This window comes from Nelumbo lutea, chromosome 2, assembly GCF_056320005.1.
Source record: "Nelumbo lutea isolate HS-2025 chromosome 2, American lotus-T2T, whole genome shotgun sequence".
Taxonomy (NCBI): Eukaryota; Viridiplantae; Streptophyta; class Magnoliopsida; order Proteales; family Nelumbonaceae; genus Nelumbo; species Nelumbo lutea.
This window is the reverse complement of record NC_142685.1, coordinates 33885894-33904107: the sequence shown is the minus strand read 5'-3', so window position 1 is coordinate 33904107 and position 18214 is coordinate 33885894. Positions and strand designations below refer to the sequence as shown.

At 37.1% G+C, this 18214-nt stretch overlaps 1 protein-coding gene across 1 annotated transcript; it reads right to left on the bottom strand.

The window, feature by feature from the left end:
- Positions 1–13793: 13793 nt before the first annotated feature.
- Positions 13794–17352, bottom strand: LOC148869748 (shikimate O-hydroxycinnamoyltransferase-like). Its single transcript, XM_088971882.1, has 3 exons — positions 17071–17352; positions 16357–16795; positions 13794–14867 (listed from the first exon to the last, which is right to left on the bottom strand). Exons 2-3 carry the CDS (start codon positions 16762–16764, stop codon positions 13968–13970), a joined length of 1308 nt encoding a protein of 435 aa, XP_088828008.1. The 5' UTR covers positions 16765–16795; positions 17071–17352; the 3' UTR covers positions 13794–13967.
- Positions 17353–18214: the final 862 nt, after the last annotated feature.

Genomic DNA, 18214 nt, shown 5'->3' with positions numbered 1-18214 from the left:
AGCCCTACTGGAGTTGAGGTGGGGCCCAAGTTTTTTTGCCAAGGTCCAATCCAGAGACCGAAAACAGTTTCCAACCCAAGTAAAAGCTTGGGTTGGATTGGGCTGGGTTCAAATTTGGCCCACAAGGTTGCAGCCCTAGTAATTATTGGATGATTTATTGTTATTGAGCGTGAGGTTCTGAGTCAGGATATGCTATTAGCAACTGAACATGATAATCCAGCCACACATTGGAAAGATGTTCCTGATGTGTGACTAGAATTCTGTGTTGAAAGCGTGTTAATACACTTTAGTTAAGAGCAGATTTGGATGGTTGTAGTGCTTACTGTCTTCAGCATGTTTAAAATGAGCCCCAATTTGCTCTCAGAATAGTCTTTACACACACACACACCCCTTACAAAACCTGCAGTCATACAATAGGAACATTCTTTCTATATGTAAACACTATGAAATGAAGGCATGATATCCAGGTGCACATAGGGAATATCTTCCCATGAATTTAACATCAGCGAATGTCGTACTCTCAGGGTTTTCTTTTTGGATTTTGAGAGGGTTTACTGACCAAAAAACCCATGTTATTTTCTCAGATTTATGTGGGTATTAGGAAAAGTTTATTTTTCTGCATATATACCCTCCTAGGTGGGTAAATAAATTTCTCACGGGGAAAGTTGTCAACACTTGAATGGAACAAAATACTCCTTTAATAATAGATTTTTATGACTAAAATGATCATTGCCTTAAAAAAAAAAAAAAGAAATTTTATTGGCAAGTTAAGGATGAAACTGAAGTGGGCATTTTGACTTGATGTTTGGACACACCTTCCTTGGCTGGAGAAAATCCAATTCTAAAAGATGGTGTGGTGGAATTTTTACAGCAATGGTTTACTTTAGAGACCATTGCACACATTATACAAATAAAGAAAAACACAAAATTACAATGGGATTGGTTAATGTCGAAGACAAACAAATCATGCATATATTCTATTAAGTCGGCATACAGAACATTTATGAAGATAGAGGCTTCAATTTCTCAAGTTTTTCTTTGTAAGTATTTGTGGGAGGGATTATAAAGCAATTATAAGAAGTCATTGTCAAGTACAGAGCAATAATATGTTCTATACAATCAAAAACAGAATCTCAAAATCATCCATTTCTCACATGTTCTTTTGCTGGGGCAATATGGTTGGGGTTGGCTTTACAAATATGAAAAAATCTTAAAAACTATTCATTTTCATCCATTATTTTAAGTAGTGGCGTAATGTTAAGAGCAAACCCCGGGGACTTTATCAAAATTTGAGAAGGCAGATCTATTCGGTTTATTTGCTATTGATTGTTATGAGCCTACTTTGGGATGCCACGAATGATAAAATATTTAGCGAGGAAAACAACTAAATCCAACTAAAACATTAACTAAGACTCAGTCATATTGATATCAGAAACATAGAGATTGGTTCCAATATCCAATATTTTAACGGAAGTGGAGGTATTAAGGCGATATTTGGGAGTGTTTATGTTAAAATTAAGTGTTTATTTTAAAAATTAAACACTTATTTTATATTTGGCATTTGATAGTCTTTTTTTTTTTATTAAGCACCTAAATAAACATTTGTGACTATTTTATCCATCATTTTCTTTTAAATTTTATGAAAACACTTATAAAAATATTTTTATAAATACACTTTAATGAAAATGCTTTTATAAAATTATTTTCACAAAATCATTTTTACAATAATACTTTTATAGAAATACTTTTGTAAAATCCACACTCAACCTAATTACAAATCAGATGAAAAGAAAAAGTCTCAAAAGATCCGATACCTGATTCAATACTAAATCTTATTATTTTGGGTCTGGATACTAAAACTTACATCTGATTAGTAATTAGACCGAATGTGGATTTAAAATCTCAGTCCGATTAAAAACTAGTTTATGCAGATAGATAAATATTACATATAATTATATAAAATTGATAATTGATGAAAAGAATATTTAATATATATATATATATATATATATATATATATATATATATATATATATAGATGTAGGTAACACTTTTTTAAAAACTTTTTTTGATCATTTTATCATCCCAAGCGTAAAATGTTGGATGCGGATTTACTCCTAATCTAATTAATCGGATTTCAGATTGAACTCGAATCCAAAGGTTACGTGGATGTAGATAGGTATCATCCGATTACGGACGGCAAGAAGATTAGAAAAGCAATATGGAGATGTGGCATATTTTATTACACTCAAAGAAAAAAAAAGTTTTATGATTTTTTTTTTTTTTTTGCTGCTTTATGGCTTTCACACCATAGTTTCAAGGTTTTTTGTGTGGGTCTAAAAACATCAATTCCGGGTTGCAGGTCACTGAACCGGTATGTATAAAAATATATTTTATAAATAAATAATTTATAATTATGTTCTATATGTAATATATATTATTTTATATTTAAATTATATTTTTGAATTCAGTTTTTATTTTTTTTTATTTATAAAAGTATTAAAAATTTGAGGCCAAAAAGGGGCTTTCTTGTGAAAATAGTGGAGAGAGGTGCATTACACCTTTGGTATGAATAGATCTTAAAAAATTACTTCAATTGAACATTCAAGCGCAAAATTATGGTCTTCAGAAGATTGTGCATACATTGAATGTACAACCCGCTGTAATCTGGTGGCTAGGTTGAATAGGTCAAACGATTCAACTCAACAGTATTTAAGCAAATAGCATATTTTAGCAAAACTATGCAAGTGGAGCGGATTGTGATTTGATCAAAATTCGAATCTGATAACCCTGTTGGATTTTCAAATTGAATCAAACTGTAAAATAAGATCCAATTTGAAATTGAAACAGATTCAAATTACCTATATCTGATCCAACACATACATACATATCAAATGATCCAAATTGAGTTCAAATCAAGGGTTAGCAAATTCAATGTATTCGAATTTAAATTCGAATCATATACATTTTCTATAGAACCCTTATTCAAATTCGACCCAATCCATATGCATCTTTGATTTCTTGTGAGATGAGCCCAACATAGATTGTTAATAAACACATTAAAAAAATCGAAAATTCCTAAACTTTAAAATGTATCAATAGAATTTGTCAATGGAAACCTAAACATAAACATGCAAGAGGTGCCAATTTATACCTACCTTTATCCGGCTGTCAATTATGCGTATCACGGAACATCTAGTGCGACTTAAATATTTACAAAATGACAAAATTGTCCTTCCTCTCTATGTTCTTCCCTGAGATCCGTCCCCGTCTGTTGATTCTGTCACCGCCCAACCAACGGCGGTGATTTCATCCTTTCGCTTCCTCTTCTTCTATCGGTTACGGCAACCATGATGAGAACAATAGCCGGAAAATCGAGGCATCGCAGAACAATCCCAAGCATCCTCAGGTGCAACATGATGGCACGGTAACACCACTCGTCAGATTGTCACAGATATGATAAAAGACGACGTCAAAGGTTGTTTGTGTGCCGGTGATAGAAAGGAAGAAGATGGCGGAGTGGGAGTGGAATGATGAGTTAACGGAGATTCTTAAGATCGATCAACCTCCTGCTACATTAGATTTCCCTTTCGAACACTGATAGATGACTGAGACATTAATTAATAGTTATATATCGTCAATCTCATCGAGACTGAAGTCGCAGGAAGCAATGAATCTCATAGAGAAGCATAGTCGGGCACTCTTTGCGGATGGGAACACAAATTCCCTTGATAACGGTGAGGTTATTAGGCTGTTGCTTTTGGTTCGTTTGTTTGGGATGCTGAAAGATACGGTTGGCAGTGTCTACAAATTGAAACAGAATTAATTATGTTAAAAGTTTTACTATAAATGAGAAAAACTATTTTTAACTTAGAGAAAATAAACACAGAGAGATCAGAGCCGGTGATGCTACTGCAACACTTGAAGGTAAGTGTCAATGGACCGGTTTTGGCAGTCTAAAATCAATTTGGACGACCAATCAGACATATTAGATTGGATCAATCTGGTCCAAAATATTTATTAGATTGGATTGGACTTGATCGGTTTGTAATAAGTTATTTAAATTGGATTGAATTAAGCTAATATTTAATCCATTGATATAAGATAAGAATATATGTGTCAATGGACTGAGTTTGGTTTGAAACCAATCTAAATCAATATACAGACATTAAATTGGATCAGTTCAAATTGATCCAAAACATTCATTGGATTGGATTGGACCTGGTCCATTTAATATGGACTGGATTGGATTGGATTGGACCAAATCCAGTCCAATTGACACCCCTACTTGAAGGGTATTTGTGTTCTTTTATATGCCACTTAGTCACTGATTAATGGTAGATATTAAATTGACATGTTTTCAAAGTTTTAAACACTGAATTGATACATTTTAAAGTTTGGGAATCAAAATGAGAATAAACTCTAAATACAGAATACTACATGGTTTTTAAAAACGAGCCGGTGACCGAACCAGTCAGGGGTCCAGTTACTGGTTCGAATGGTCTGACTGTTTGACCCAAACGGCCGGCTCGTTCTAACAAAAAAATTTAAAAATTGGAAAATGATCAATTAACCAGCCGATTCAGCGGTTTGTTGATCAAAATCAACAATTTTGAGGGAAAAAGCGGTTTTGGAGGAAAACAGAACCGATCAGGTGACCAATTCCCAATTTTTTAGATCCAACTATCCGGTCCGGTCCAGTTTTGAAAACGGTGGGATAATAATCTGTAATTTGCCCAAAAAAAAATAAAAAACAAACTTCGCCGTGGAAGACCTGCTCAAAACTTCAGCCCATGAAGGGGTCCTTACCATGACTCTTCTCTTCCTTCACTCTTCCATTGGGAGTTTGACTAATCAAACCCACCACCCCATGGATTTTGAGTGTGAGAGATTCAGACCCTTTCCTTCTTTATGTGTTGTTTTAGGGTTTTTTTTTTTCCCTTGAGTTTAGAAATAAAGGTTTTAACACAAACATCAATTCTTAAAACAAAAATACATAAAATATGTAATGAATGGTGTCTTATATTAAAACAATTAGCATTGCCAGTGGATCTTGAAAGTCCCAAAACCCGATTGCCACAAAATATAATTATCCCAGATTTGATAGTTACAACATTCTTCCCATTAATAATTCAATTGGAGGCAGATTTGATCCATCTAATCCTAAATTATCATAAAATCAGAGTTTAATTAAAAATTATATATAATATAATTATATATATAAATAGATATTTTATATAATTATATAAAGTTTATAACTAATATACAGAAAATGTAAATCAAAATATCACTCTTGCCCGTCAGCAACATAAAAGATTCTAGGTAGAAAGTGGATTAAGTAAATTAGTTGTAAATTATAGGGGAGTTTTAGTAAAACATAAACTATGGGGTAGTTTTTAGTAAATTCGCGAAATTATAGGGAGTGTTTTAGTAAATGACCCTTTAATATTTTATATATATATTGGCATTCAGTGCTATCTACAATGCACCATTAATAACTTCCCCTTACCCTTTTTTTTCCAAAGTGCTGATTGCGAGATTTGATTTCACATCAACACTGAAACAAACTAGCTAACACACCAACATATAATTTATTATATGTATAAATTAAAAGAAATCACTTTTTTTTAACATTTTTAATTTGTAGTCATCTTAAAAAGATTGGATATGGATTAAATCCAAACCCATCCGAGTCCACCTTAGTAGATTGCGGATAGAAATTAATTGGAACCAAAGTTTAATAATCAGTTCGGATGTTGATATACAATGCTAGATAGTACAGCCCTAAGAAGGAAAAGAAGGTATGAAAAGCAAGTTAGTCCTCATTTGACTTTATAATTGATGATAATGGGCAGAATCCTTCCTCAGGATGTGATTTCTAAAAACAAATTAGATCTTCTTCTTCGGAAACCCTTAATATAAGTAAAACCAACTTTGATGGATACCTTTCTCGTTCTGTGCCATCAAATCATGCCACCTTACCCACCTAACAGAAATGTTTGAAAAGCTTTTTTTTGTTTTTCCTTTTTTTGGGGATGATTTGATAACAAGAAAGCTCCAAAATCTCACCGACCCAGTACTATGAAAATAATAATATATTGACAGATGTGGGCCCTGATCTCACGCCTTACCCACCTAAAAGAAGTGAGAAAGTTTAAAATTGGAATAACATTATAGAGTAGCTAGACACGTAAGTAGCTTGGTTAATCTTCCAAAATTGTTAATTTAGTTGGTATTAGAAACCAAAAGTTCCCCTAATCGACTAGAATCCTTTTATTTAAGGACTAAGGTTTCAACATCTCACCAAATCCCTACCTAATTTTGATTAATTTAAAAAATCCTTTTCAACTTCATTATATTTTATTTTATTGATGAGTCATTTGAGTGCAATATATGGTAATCAACCTCTGTTTATCATTTAGTCATTTTGATAGATCCAAATTATTTGGTTCAATTGGTGCTTGAAACATGGCAGCTTCGTAGTCTTGTCCTTTTACGGCCATGGGGCAATTGTGGGATTTCACCCCTAGGTTTAATGACGATCTCTCTCTAACCATTATATCCTCAACCAAACCCTCAATGCAAGCACCCAAAAAGCGGACACTATAACTTCCTTTAAATTGCAAATTTCCCTTTGAATACTTCACACGATTAATCCAACATCTCCTAAAGATTCGAGGTACCCTAAAACACATGCCTTTTAAATTTCACCATGATACTTTGTTTGTCTTTCGATCAAGGCAAGATTCTTTTCTGACTCTTCTCACTAATCAAGAAGCATAATCTCCTAAATCCCCCTCCCCCCAAATATAAGCCTCTTTACACCCATTTGACCCTGCCAACGAGTCTAGGACCCTCAAAAATTCTACCTTACTAAATTTCACCTAAATTGTCCATCTCTAGCCTTCAAATTGAACAAGATTCTATTTCATAACCTATCATTTGCTTGCAAACTTTCTTGTGGTATAACACCAACACAATAACCTTTTCTGAGGCCACCCAAAAGTTGTCGTCCCTTACAAGAGCTCAATCGAAGGCTAACTGGCTCTTTTGTACCCTCAGTCCAAACTCCAGTTCATGTCTTATCTATAATCCCATCACATTTGGGTTTTAACCCAAATAGAAGCTTGGTACCAAAAGAAAAGTGAAGGGTGGAACCCCAGTATCGTCCCACTTATTGGTATCTAACCTGAATCCTTCTAGGAATATAGAAGGAATAAGCCCAAAATGGGTCTTATAGTGGTTTGGCTGAAATGATTGTGGAAGGGATAACTCCGACTAATCTCATTCACCAAGCTTGGCATTATGATGAGTTTTCTCTTCCAAACAAAACTGTGAATAATAGCAACAAGAATGATAATAACAATAAATGAATAAAATAGATGCAGAGGATTTAATAATGGTGGTGATAGCAGTATAGTCACATTCATTCTTGCATATGTAAGAAGTTCACCAAAGTTTGAGAATGCTTTCGGACTCAATTCGTACCCACTCAGAGTGATTAAGTTCAACTAGAGTTTGAGAAGGCTTTTAGATTTAATTTGTACTTATTTGAACTTGGGAGTGAGTTATTGTACATTTAGAAAGTTCACCAGAGTCCAAGAATGCTTTCAGACTCTGTTCATACTCATTGGAAGGAGTTATTAAGGTTCATTTTTTCGGACTCAGCTAATACTTATTAGGAGTGAGTTATTGCACATTTAGGAGGTCCCCCAAAGCTCGGAAGGCTTTCAGACTTAGTTTATATTCATTTGGAGTAAGTTATTGAACATTAGGAAGTCCACCAGATACCAAAAATGCTTTTAGACTAAGTTTGTACTCACTAGGAGTGAATTATTAAGGCCCATCTTAGTCTGACAAGGCTTTCGAATTCGATTGAGAGGTCTACTGCATTTTTGTTGGAACTTCATCATTTCATTTTTGGTGTAGGGGATATGGCATTCACATAGAAAGGAAGGAAGGATGCCTAACACCTTCCCTCTCCCCTTCCCAACTTATCCAGATGGCCTAACACCTGCCCACCTTTGAGGCATAACTCCCCATGGCTCCACAAGCTCATATCACCTAGGAACAATTCTAGTCATTGATGAAACAACTCTCCTTGTTGACAAGGTGCATAACCTAAGGCAACCACCTCAATTGGAGGTCTACTAACCAACTATCTTTGAGTCAATGAATGTATGGACCAAGAATGACTTTACCTCCGAAACCTAAAGCAATAGCCACCTTGGAAGCCATGTTTGATCTCACACCAACACAGGTCATTACATTAACTCCACACACCGCAAAGAAAACTTGGGTGTCCAAAGAGATTGCCCTACAAATAGTCGTTAGGGAGGCAAGCACATTGGCCTAATCCCTCAACCCAAGTGGAGGACCTCCACGATCATATAAACAATCATTGAGCTCGGAGGGGGACCTCATAGTGTCAAGATACTCTTAAAACAACCCTTAACCACCATGGATCGGAGAGATACTTACAGGTAACCCTCCAATCGATGCCTCCTCAAGGCATAATGACTTAGTAAAGACTGACTTTGTTGAGGAGATCAGCTTGTAGCCACTACCTTTGTATTTCAAGGTTCTTAATTTAAAGACTTATATTGGGATGATTAACATAGAGGACCACATGGAAATCTTCTGAGTAATAACACTATTGCATAGATTCTTTGATACCTTGATGTATCAAGACTTCTAGGAAAATTGTAGAAAGCAATTCAACACCAGTTCTCTAGATTAATTAATTAACTATTATTAATTAAAAGTTAGAATATGCCCAAAGCCCCATGCTAATGGAGATTTTTTGAATTGGCCATTATTATTAATTAAAAGTTCAAATGGGCCAAAGCCTAAAGGGGGACTTTCCAAATTGGTCACTGGGAAAATAATAATTAATTAGTATAAAGTATTAAATAGAATATTAAATATTTAACATACTTAATTAAATAAAAGCACTACTTTGGTTTTTGGTTCGGTGGAAAATCTTAACCAAAAAAAACTAAAACCAATAGCTATTTTTTAAAGCAAAAACAAACCGAACGAATACCGAAATTAACCGAATCAAACCAGATTATTCAGCTTGGTTCGATTCAGTTTTTGGTTGATCAATCAAATTAAACACCCTTACCTTGGAGCAAGATAAGGATCATCGTTGTGATATTTGGTGGCCCTTATACAAGCAGAGAAAGCTCATCTACAAAAAATACTTACGCCTGATAGCTCCAAATTAGATATACCTTGAAAGAAACCATGGTTAGATGAGATTATCACCTTCCCCAACAAAGACTTGCAAGGGACCATCACCCCCATGGTGATGCATTAATGATTTCCCTGATGATCACCAACTACGTAGAGAAAAGAATACTCGTCGATAGTGGCTCATTACCTAACGTCTTATTCTATGATGCCTTCAAGAGAATGGAATTGACCTTGGATCGACTACAACTAAATGACATACTTTTGGTTGAATTCCATAGGGTAGCCATCAAAAACTGGAGGGAATGATAACTCTTTTGGTCATTGTAGGTACAAGGCCTTATTAGACTACTTTGATGAACGAGGTCCTGGTCATGATGGTTGGCTCACCCTACAATGCCACTATATCCTCCTACCACATTTTTATGAAATTTTCCACCAGTCATGACACCAAATATGTCAAAGACGACCAGAACATTGCTTGTTAGTGTTATGCAACAACTCTCAAGGGAAAAGTAAGAAGACTACCAGTAGAAGTGCTTGACCTCAAAGAAGAGAAGGCCTCATCGTGGTACCCTTGAACAAAGGTTAAGCCTAAGAAGAAAATACAAATTTGGGCCCTTTTCTTGAAGGACTTGCACTTCAAATTGATAAGTTTCCTTAGAGACAACACCAACACTTTTCCTAGTGTATTGTTGACATATCGAGGATTGACTCCTTAATCATTTCTTATAGGCTGAGCATAAACCCAAGTTATAAGTTAATTTAGCAGAAAAAAAAGGAACTTTGAACTAAAGTGATGAAAAGTGATTAGTGAAGAAGTAGAAAAACAGTCAAAGCTTAATTCATTCGAGAGGTATGCTACCTTGACCGGCTAGATAATGCAGTAATGGTAAGAAAGGCTAATAAGTAATGATGGATTTGTATTGATTCCATGGATCTAAATAAGGCCTAACCTAAAGAGAGCTTTTAGTTAGCCACGATTGGTCACCTCGCTGACACCATCTCAGGGTACAAGCTCTTAAGCTTAATGGACACCTTCTCTAGCTATAACCAGATCAAATTGCATCTAGACAACAAAGAGAAGACAACCTTCATTACAAAAATCACCATGTGCTTCTACAAGGTTATACCATTCAAGTTAAAGAATGATGGAGTGACTTATCAAAGACTAGTCAACAAAGCTTTGAAGGATCAAGTCGTTCACAACATGGAAGCATATGAAGATAAAATGCTCAATTCAGTCCCCACCACTATTATCAAAGTTAAAGCCAAGTATACTTCTTAGTAAGTGGCGTAGGGGGACAAAAGCCATTTTACTAGAAAGCTAAGACCTTATTTTCAATCCTACACTATAGTTCCTCACCAATCCACTCTTAAGGCAAATTCTACAAAACCCTAAGACCTCGAGTTAGTTGACGAAATCAGTTATTGAGCTCAAGGATTTTGACATCAAGTATAGGTCAAGGCAATCTATTAAAGCTTAGGCGCTATAAAACTTCATAATTCATTGTACCATTTACAGTAACAGCGTAGTGCAATTAAAAGAACTCTGACCTATGTTTACCTTGCAAGTAGATGGGTCCTCCAATTGCAAGGAGAGTGGAATAGGCCCCATCCTTTTAAGCTCGAATAACACAACATTAGAGTATGCACTTTGGTTTAACTTTCCAACCTCCAACAACAAAGTCAAATACAAGGAACTTCTAGTTGAACTCTCTTTAACTAGGGAGTTAGGGGCAAATTAGGATGAAGCTTCCAATGGCTTGTAGTTAGTTATCAATCAAGTAAACGGAGAGTACAAGGCAATGTTTAAAAACTGGCTTAATAATTTTCGTACTTTGCTCTCTAATAGATTCCACAAATGGAGAATGTTCAAGCTAACACCTTACTAAAGATTCCAGTTACATAGAATCAAACATCGATAGGTCTATATTTGTAGAAGAATTGGCCCATCCAAGCTTTGAAGCATCAGAAAAAGCAATATGCTTGATCTAAACCAAAGTGAGTTAGATGAATCCTATGCAACCATTAATTGCCTAAGAATAAATTGAAGCTTAAAGAATTGTGTGATGATTGAATTAAGACACACTCATTGATGATAACCTTTAGAGGAGGTCATTCACCCTACTGTATCTAAGATGTTTGAGATCAGATGAAGAAGTTTATGTCCTTAGAAAAATACATGAAAGCCTCTACGACAACTATTTCAGGGGTAGGTTCTTAGCCCGTAAATTTCTAAGGCAAGGTTATTTCTGACCCTTAATGAAAGAAGACACAAATTTAACTCATCTATAAATGAGACTAATGCTAGAAATATGCTAATATATCGCATTATCCTATGACTTACCTTGTTTCCATCAATACTCCATGGCCTTTTTTTCAGTGTAGAATAGATATCCTTGGACCATTTCCCTTGACCTCAAGTTATAGGTAGTGGCCATTGACTATTTCATGAAATGGGTCAAGTCAAGCCTCTAATATAGATTAAAACAAAGAATATCAAAAGTTTCTTATGGAAGAGTATCATTTTCCACTTTGGTCTACTTAATATACTGATTGTAGACAATGTCTATCAATTCAATGATTCAAATTTCATGAACTTTTGTGCTAGTTTCAAAGTAGAGTAATAATTCACTCCAATTAGCTACCCCCAAAATAATGGAAAAATTGAAGTACCAGCAAGGTTATACTACAAGACCTCAAAACCAAACTAAACCAAGCCAAAGGTTTATGGGTCGAAGAATTCCCAAGTGTGTTTTAGGCCTATTGGACAATAACTTGAAGTGACATGGGCGAAACATCTTTTAACCTTCCCTTTGGTAGTGAACCTATCATGGTAGAATAAATCAATTAGTTAATCCTGAGGGCTAACTCCTATAATGAATATGGGAACAATGAGGAATTCAAAGCCAACATGGACTTAATAGAAGAAGCTTAAAAACAAACCCAGATTAAAGCCATGGCCTACTAATAAAGGGTTGCCTGGTATTACAACTCTCGGATCTAAGGGCGAAAATTTAAAAAAGGCGACTTTATCATCAAGAAGGTCACCATCCTCAAGTCTAATTTGGAAAAACTTGCAGTCAATTGGGAGATAGCCCATAGGATATTGAAAGCACTAGTAACTGAAACATATCAACTCAAACACCTTGATGGGAAGCCCATACCTGTATTTGGAATACAAAAATCCTTTGGATGTATTGTCACTAGTCATCATCAATGTAATCATTTTTATCAATAAGAGTTCCTCTCTTTTCTCTCTTATGTACGTTGTGCATAATTTTTTAATTTTATTGCTTCGACTTTCACCGAAATGACATCAAATAATTCGAGTGCTCATTAGGTTTGCCAGGGATGAAGGTATACAACTTCATTAGGTTCATGCCTAAGTGGTTTGCTCTAACGTTCAAAATATCGAAATAGTTTGATACACTGACTGGGACGTAAAGGATTGTATTGAAGCTCAGTTTTATTTATTATTAGTTTTTTTTCTTCGAATTTGGTTTAAAGGTTTAGTCTAAATATCAGTTTTATTTATTATTATTATTTTTGTCTATTTTGTTAATTTATTTTAAATTTTTACTTTTTTCAATTTTTAAAAATATACCTTTCATGATTTGGCCTGATCCACAGTCCGACTTGACCCAAGTCTCAACTCGTGGATCAGCCTGCCCGTAGCATGACAAAGGCTCGTGTGGTCTCGGGCCATGAACTGTGCCAGGCCAATCCCTCAAAGTGTCCCAAGAAAAAGAAGCACAACCCAACTTGGCCCATAAGCTGGCACGACACGAACCACCCGTAGGTCGTGCCATATCCACCCATACCTTATACAAGTTGATCAAGTTAAGTATTAAGCGAGCTGAGCTTGAAGATTTGCTTGCTTTTACCTCTAATTTTCACACAAGATTCTAAGTATCAATATGTGTTATTAACAAAAATTAAGTATTACGTGATTCAAAGATTGTCAATACCTCAAAAGTGGCCACATGTCCCAACTCCTAAGATTGTCAATGGACTAGATATTGTTCTAACCCAACCTGGTCCAATATCAGTCCATTAAAAATGACCAGGTCCAATCCAATTAAATAATTATTGTGGACTGAACTGATCCAATTCAGGTCCAATCCAATTAAATAATTATTGTGGACTGAACTGATCCAATTCAATTTATCTTATTGGACTGCCAAACCTGCTCACGTTGGTTTTAATTCATATAGGATCCAACCTAAACCTAAACCATTGGCATACCTATTCTTTATCTTCTGTTAATGGATTGGATATTGATTCAATTTGATCCATTCCAATATAAATCCATTACAGATGCAGCATATTCAATCTAATCCAATAAATACTTTGCACCATTGAATAACATAGGATACTTAAACTTTGATAAATCTGCTTACGAACTAAATGCTATTTATGCTGCATTTGGCATGCGTTAAGACTTGTCTCTATGTTAATATAAACACTGAGTTTTTAATTGAAAAAGGAGACAAATCCTTAAAATAAAGAAACGATTTCCCCAAATTCTATTTGTGATTAGAGGGAGCTGAGAAACTAGACAAAGAGACACAAATTAAGAAGAAAAACAAAAGTAAGAAAAATGAATGTTATAGCAAGTTATTTTTACTGTCTTAACGTATATATATACCATTCAGAAGGAAACAAGCAAAACCAGCAGAACAACCAAAAAAAAACTCGGCCAAATATCCGAAATATCGGCCCGCTTAGTAGTTTTATGGGACCGATATATAGCTTGTTTCGGTTTCTTAAAAATCGTACAGAATCTTTTGGAAGACCTTCATGTGATCCGACTGCAGCGAGATGGCCAACGACAAGTTCCCGTCATTCACCGGGCTCGGTAGAAGAAAAGCCAGACCCTCGTAAGCGATCCCACCGGGCCCCATGAATATCGGGCGGCCCCATCCGAAATCCGCATCGTGTATCGGCAGCCGAACCCAGCTGGTGATCCCTATATTGGGGCACCGGAATGTGTGAGCCCCTCGTACGAGAACCGTCAGATCAGGCTGCAACTCAAGATAATCAAGGGCTGACCTCAGGTACTCATCATCCATCCTCACCAGCGCATCATGAATCCTCCCAGCGGCGTATGTCAACGGTTTGGATAGGAGATCGCCGGAGACGGCGATCGGTGTGGCGGTGAAGATGCCGTTTCCGAAGTAACCCGGCGGGAGTTGGGGGCGCAATCTGGACCGTCCATCAGTGGCAATGTACAACTTGGTGTCTTGATCATCGGGGAGGCCACGTGCCTTACAGACGCAGCGCCAGACGTGTCCCGCAAGCATCTCGTAGGAGCTGTAGTTGATTGAGTTGGCTCCGTCCTTGGACTTTGCCTTGAGGATGTTGAGTTGATCCCGGGTGATCTTGAACATGGTGACGGTGGTGCTCTCGGGACCTGATTGGGAATTGGGAGTTTCCGGAGGGTGTTTCATGGGTGGAGCTGGCTGGTACTCGATGTGGCGGAAAGAAGGAGTGGGTGGGTCCCGTGCGCGTAGGAGGGTTCGATCGATGAAGGGCGGGATGGTTAGATCGAGGCCACGTGCCATGTCGGACCATGTGTTGATGAAATGGAGCCCGGATGATCCGTCTGCCACGTGGTGCTGCATCCCTACTCCAAGAGATACTCCTCCGCATTTGAAACGTGTAATCTGATTAAGAAAAAAAAAGCATCATATGGTGCCACATGCAAAGATCTTATGCACGTTTTAATTTTACGTCTCTACCCGTCCGGGTCGAAATTCCCACTTGGGTTTGGGATCTTCCGGGCGTGATACCGTGGACTGGTAATTAGTAAATAAATCCTCAGCGCCTAGCCCAAGAAATTGTTGATTGAGCTACTCAAATCAAAAGGTAAATAGTATTTTACAAGTTGCAAAGCTTGCGGTTGTTTGTAGGTTGTGGCTACACAACCATTCAAGTAATTGACCCTAATTTGCCACGTGAAAAAAGATTAAAGGTGATTACGTTCCCCACAGAATGGGTCCCATTTATCATGTTTCATCATCGTTAGGAGTCATTGCATCATGTTTAATCCACGACTCCTATGAGAAGGATTATAATGGGCCGATGGTTAGTATGGTATGTAGCCCATAGCCCAAATCCATATACAGATGCAATATCTTCCAATAATACAGAAGATATTCACAATATACCATGTACGGTTGGACGTGCATGTAAGGCACGCTTTATGGGGACGGGGGGCTGAGTGAGGCAGGCAAGGATTTGTTTTTTTCTTTTTTTTTTTTTTTGGTAGGACTGGACAACCTTTATTCTGCCTTTACTCTGCTTTTGCCCCTCTTTGTGACGAGTCGTGAACCAATACACCATATGAGATGTAGAGTGTCACCGTTAACAAGTAATAACTTTCCCTTCACCCTTTTTCCCCAAAGTATGTTGCGAAATTCGATTCCTAATCAACCCTGGAACAAAGCAACTAACCCATGAGCCAGCCATCGGTTATTTGTATTGGAATATATTTTGTTAACCGGTGATCCAGGTTTGAATATAGAATTCGATCACCCGGTCCACTCTTGAATGGTACAAACTAAATTAACAGGTGTTAATATATAAAATTTAGAAATTGTAAACAAAATAAAAAATTGTTTTCAAATTATAAAAATTAGAGAAATTGAAAAAAAAAATCAGAAAATAAAAATTGTAAAAGAATACAAAAAATTAAAGAAAAACACAAAAAATACAGGAAAATTTATAAATTGTAGAAAATATAAAATACAAAAAAAAGAAATTAAAAAACATTGGAAATCGTAGCAAAATACTAATTTAATCATAAAAATTGTTATTTATGCTGATGTAATGAATTTACATTTTGAAAAATTATGATGAATTTAAAAAAAAAATGTTAAAAATCCATGATGAATTTTAGACAATTTCTCAATTTATAAATATTTCAATGCTGCAATGCCAGTGAATCGGTTTTAGCGTGGGTTTGCATCGGCCCCAAACCCAACTAAGGCTGATCCGATCTTTGGAGTTAGTGTCGGGTCCGTGCAGGTGTACCACTTAAGCCTACCCACCCACATCGAAATCTATTAACGCTCGAGTTCAAATCAGAGACCAAACGCGTGCCTTAACTTCCAAACAATAGTAATAGTAATAATTAAAAAGAAAAGCACGAACCTGCAACACAAGGAGAGGATACGAAGAGATGTCGCCGGAGTAATCCACTGCCGGAATAAGCCGCTTGAGCTCCATGGTAGGCGCAAAGTCGCCGAAATCATCGATGACGGAACCAGTTTCTGCTTCCACGAACAACACCCCTTCGCCGTTACAGTTGATCTCAATCCGACCATCTTCGTCCCTCTTCAGCCTCCCGGCCATGGGATAGAACGGCACAAGAGCCTTGCTCAGAGCTTCCTTGAGCACTTTCGGATCGAAGAAATTGGCCGAACCGGTTGGACGGTAGAAGTAGACGCTAGGGGTGTGCATTCTCGGCACCACCAGGTCCACGTTAGAGTTCCACAGGCTCCGCTGCGGCATCTCCTGCGCCGGGCGCACCATAGTCGACTCCTTCACGCTGATAATCATCTTCTCCGGCGTCTTCCGTCAGTCACCTCACCTGCCGCAACCAAATAAATAACCGCGTAAGTACTCATCACCGAGCACAGTATTTTAGCGCCACCCATGTTAGCCCACTGGCTACTATGCGCCGTATGGGACCCAACGACTGAAAATCTTTCGCATATTACTATTACGGAGATTTCATTTTAAGCCAGTTGAGAAGGTTTTTCATGATTTTCCGGAATTAGAATTTCTAGGAAAGGAGGGATGAAAAAGAACAAATAGGGAATAAACAAATCTGAGAAGAAGAGGAAGAAAGGGTGCGTCGAGTACCTGCGACGAGAGACGGAGAGAATCGCCTGATGAATAATTTGGAAGAGACTCAAACCCTAAGAGAGAGAAGAGAGGGAGTCTCTGGTTTGGGGATTGGTGAGAGCTTCCTAAATAGGGACTTAGGGAGCGCTGATCCGTCATTTACCTACCGCGCCTACTGACGTGGACCAGTTGTGAAGCCGGCGTGAAGAGGTCGTCGTGAGGGTTGGTGAACCAGTGGCACAGAATGGGCAACTTTCTCAGCCGGTTCTTCTCAGTCTCGGGCTCTCAGCCCCTCACCAAACCATATCCACCCCCAATGGTCGTAATGGGAATATGGGACCCACGGCCTGGTTGATGTCAGAATAGTAGAGAACCAGCCTCCTATAGAAGTTGTTGGTGAAGATTCTTGTTTTGGTGGACTGTGACGTAATGTTGACACAAAGATGTGGCCGCAAGTTGGGCCGGGTTACATTGGGTTAATGTCAACCCTAACTCAACCCGATTTGTTGAAAACCCCTAATTCAATTAATTTTAGGTTGTCTTTGGTTTGAGAAAAATAATATTTTTGTTTCTTAAGTTGGATTGGGAACGAGGTTGGTATGAGTTGGTTCATTTATGCACTTATTGCCTATAAACTGTTTTTATTTCTCCACATCTCCATTATAGAGTTTGGCAATAAAGGGTTGTTTCGTTTGTAATTGGAATCGGAATCAGAATGACCTTTTTTTCATAAGTGCGTAAATGGGATTTCCTTCGCAAAGAGGGGGAGGAAATGATTATTCGCTCAAATGGAGGAAATGATTGTCCATAGCCTAGCATGGCCCTACGTGATTTTCGGTCAGTCTAGAACAACGAAACACGAGCCGTATCGGGCATGGCATGACTGTACGGGCCATGTCAAGCCTGGGATTTCAGGTCCATGGACCGATACAGTTGTGCATGTCGCACCGCTTGCGGCCGCGTGTCGACACGACCCAGCATGTGACACAGCCCGGCCTAGCCCGTATCACAACCCATATATATAATTTTATTATAATAATTCATTTTATTATTACATATATAAACAATTGTATATATCAAAATTCTATAAAATAAAATTCTAATATATATTTTTTTCAATTTTTTGTCTATTTTATTAATTTACTTTAAAATATTATTATTA

Coding starts and splice junctions, on each gene's coding strand:
- LOC148869748 (XM_088971882.1), bottom strand. CDS start 16,764: ATGATTATCAGCGTGAAGGAGTCGACTATGGTGCGCCCGGCGCAGGAG. Junction 14,868..16,356: donor ATCCTCTCCTTGTGTTGCAG/GTTCGTGCTTTT, acceptor TTTCTTAATCAG/ATTACACGTTTCAAATGCGG.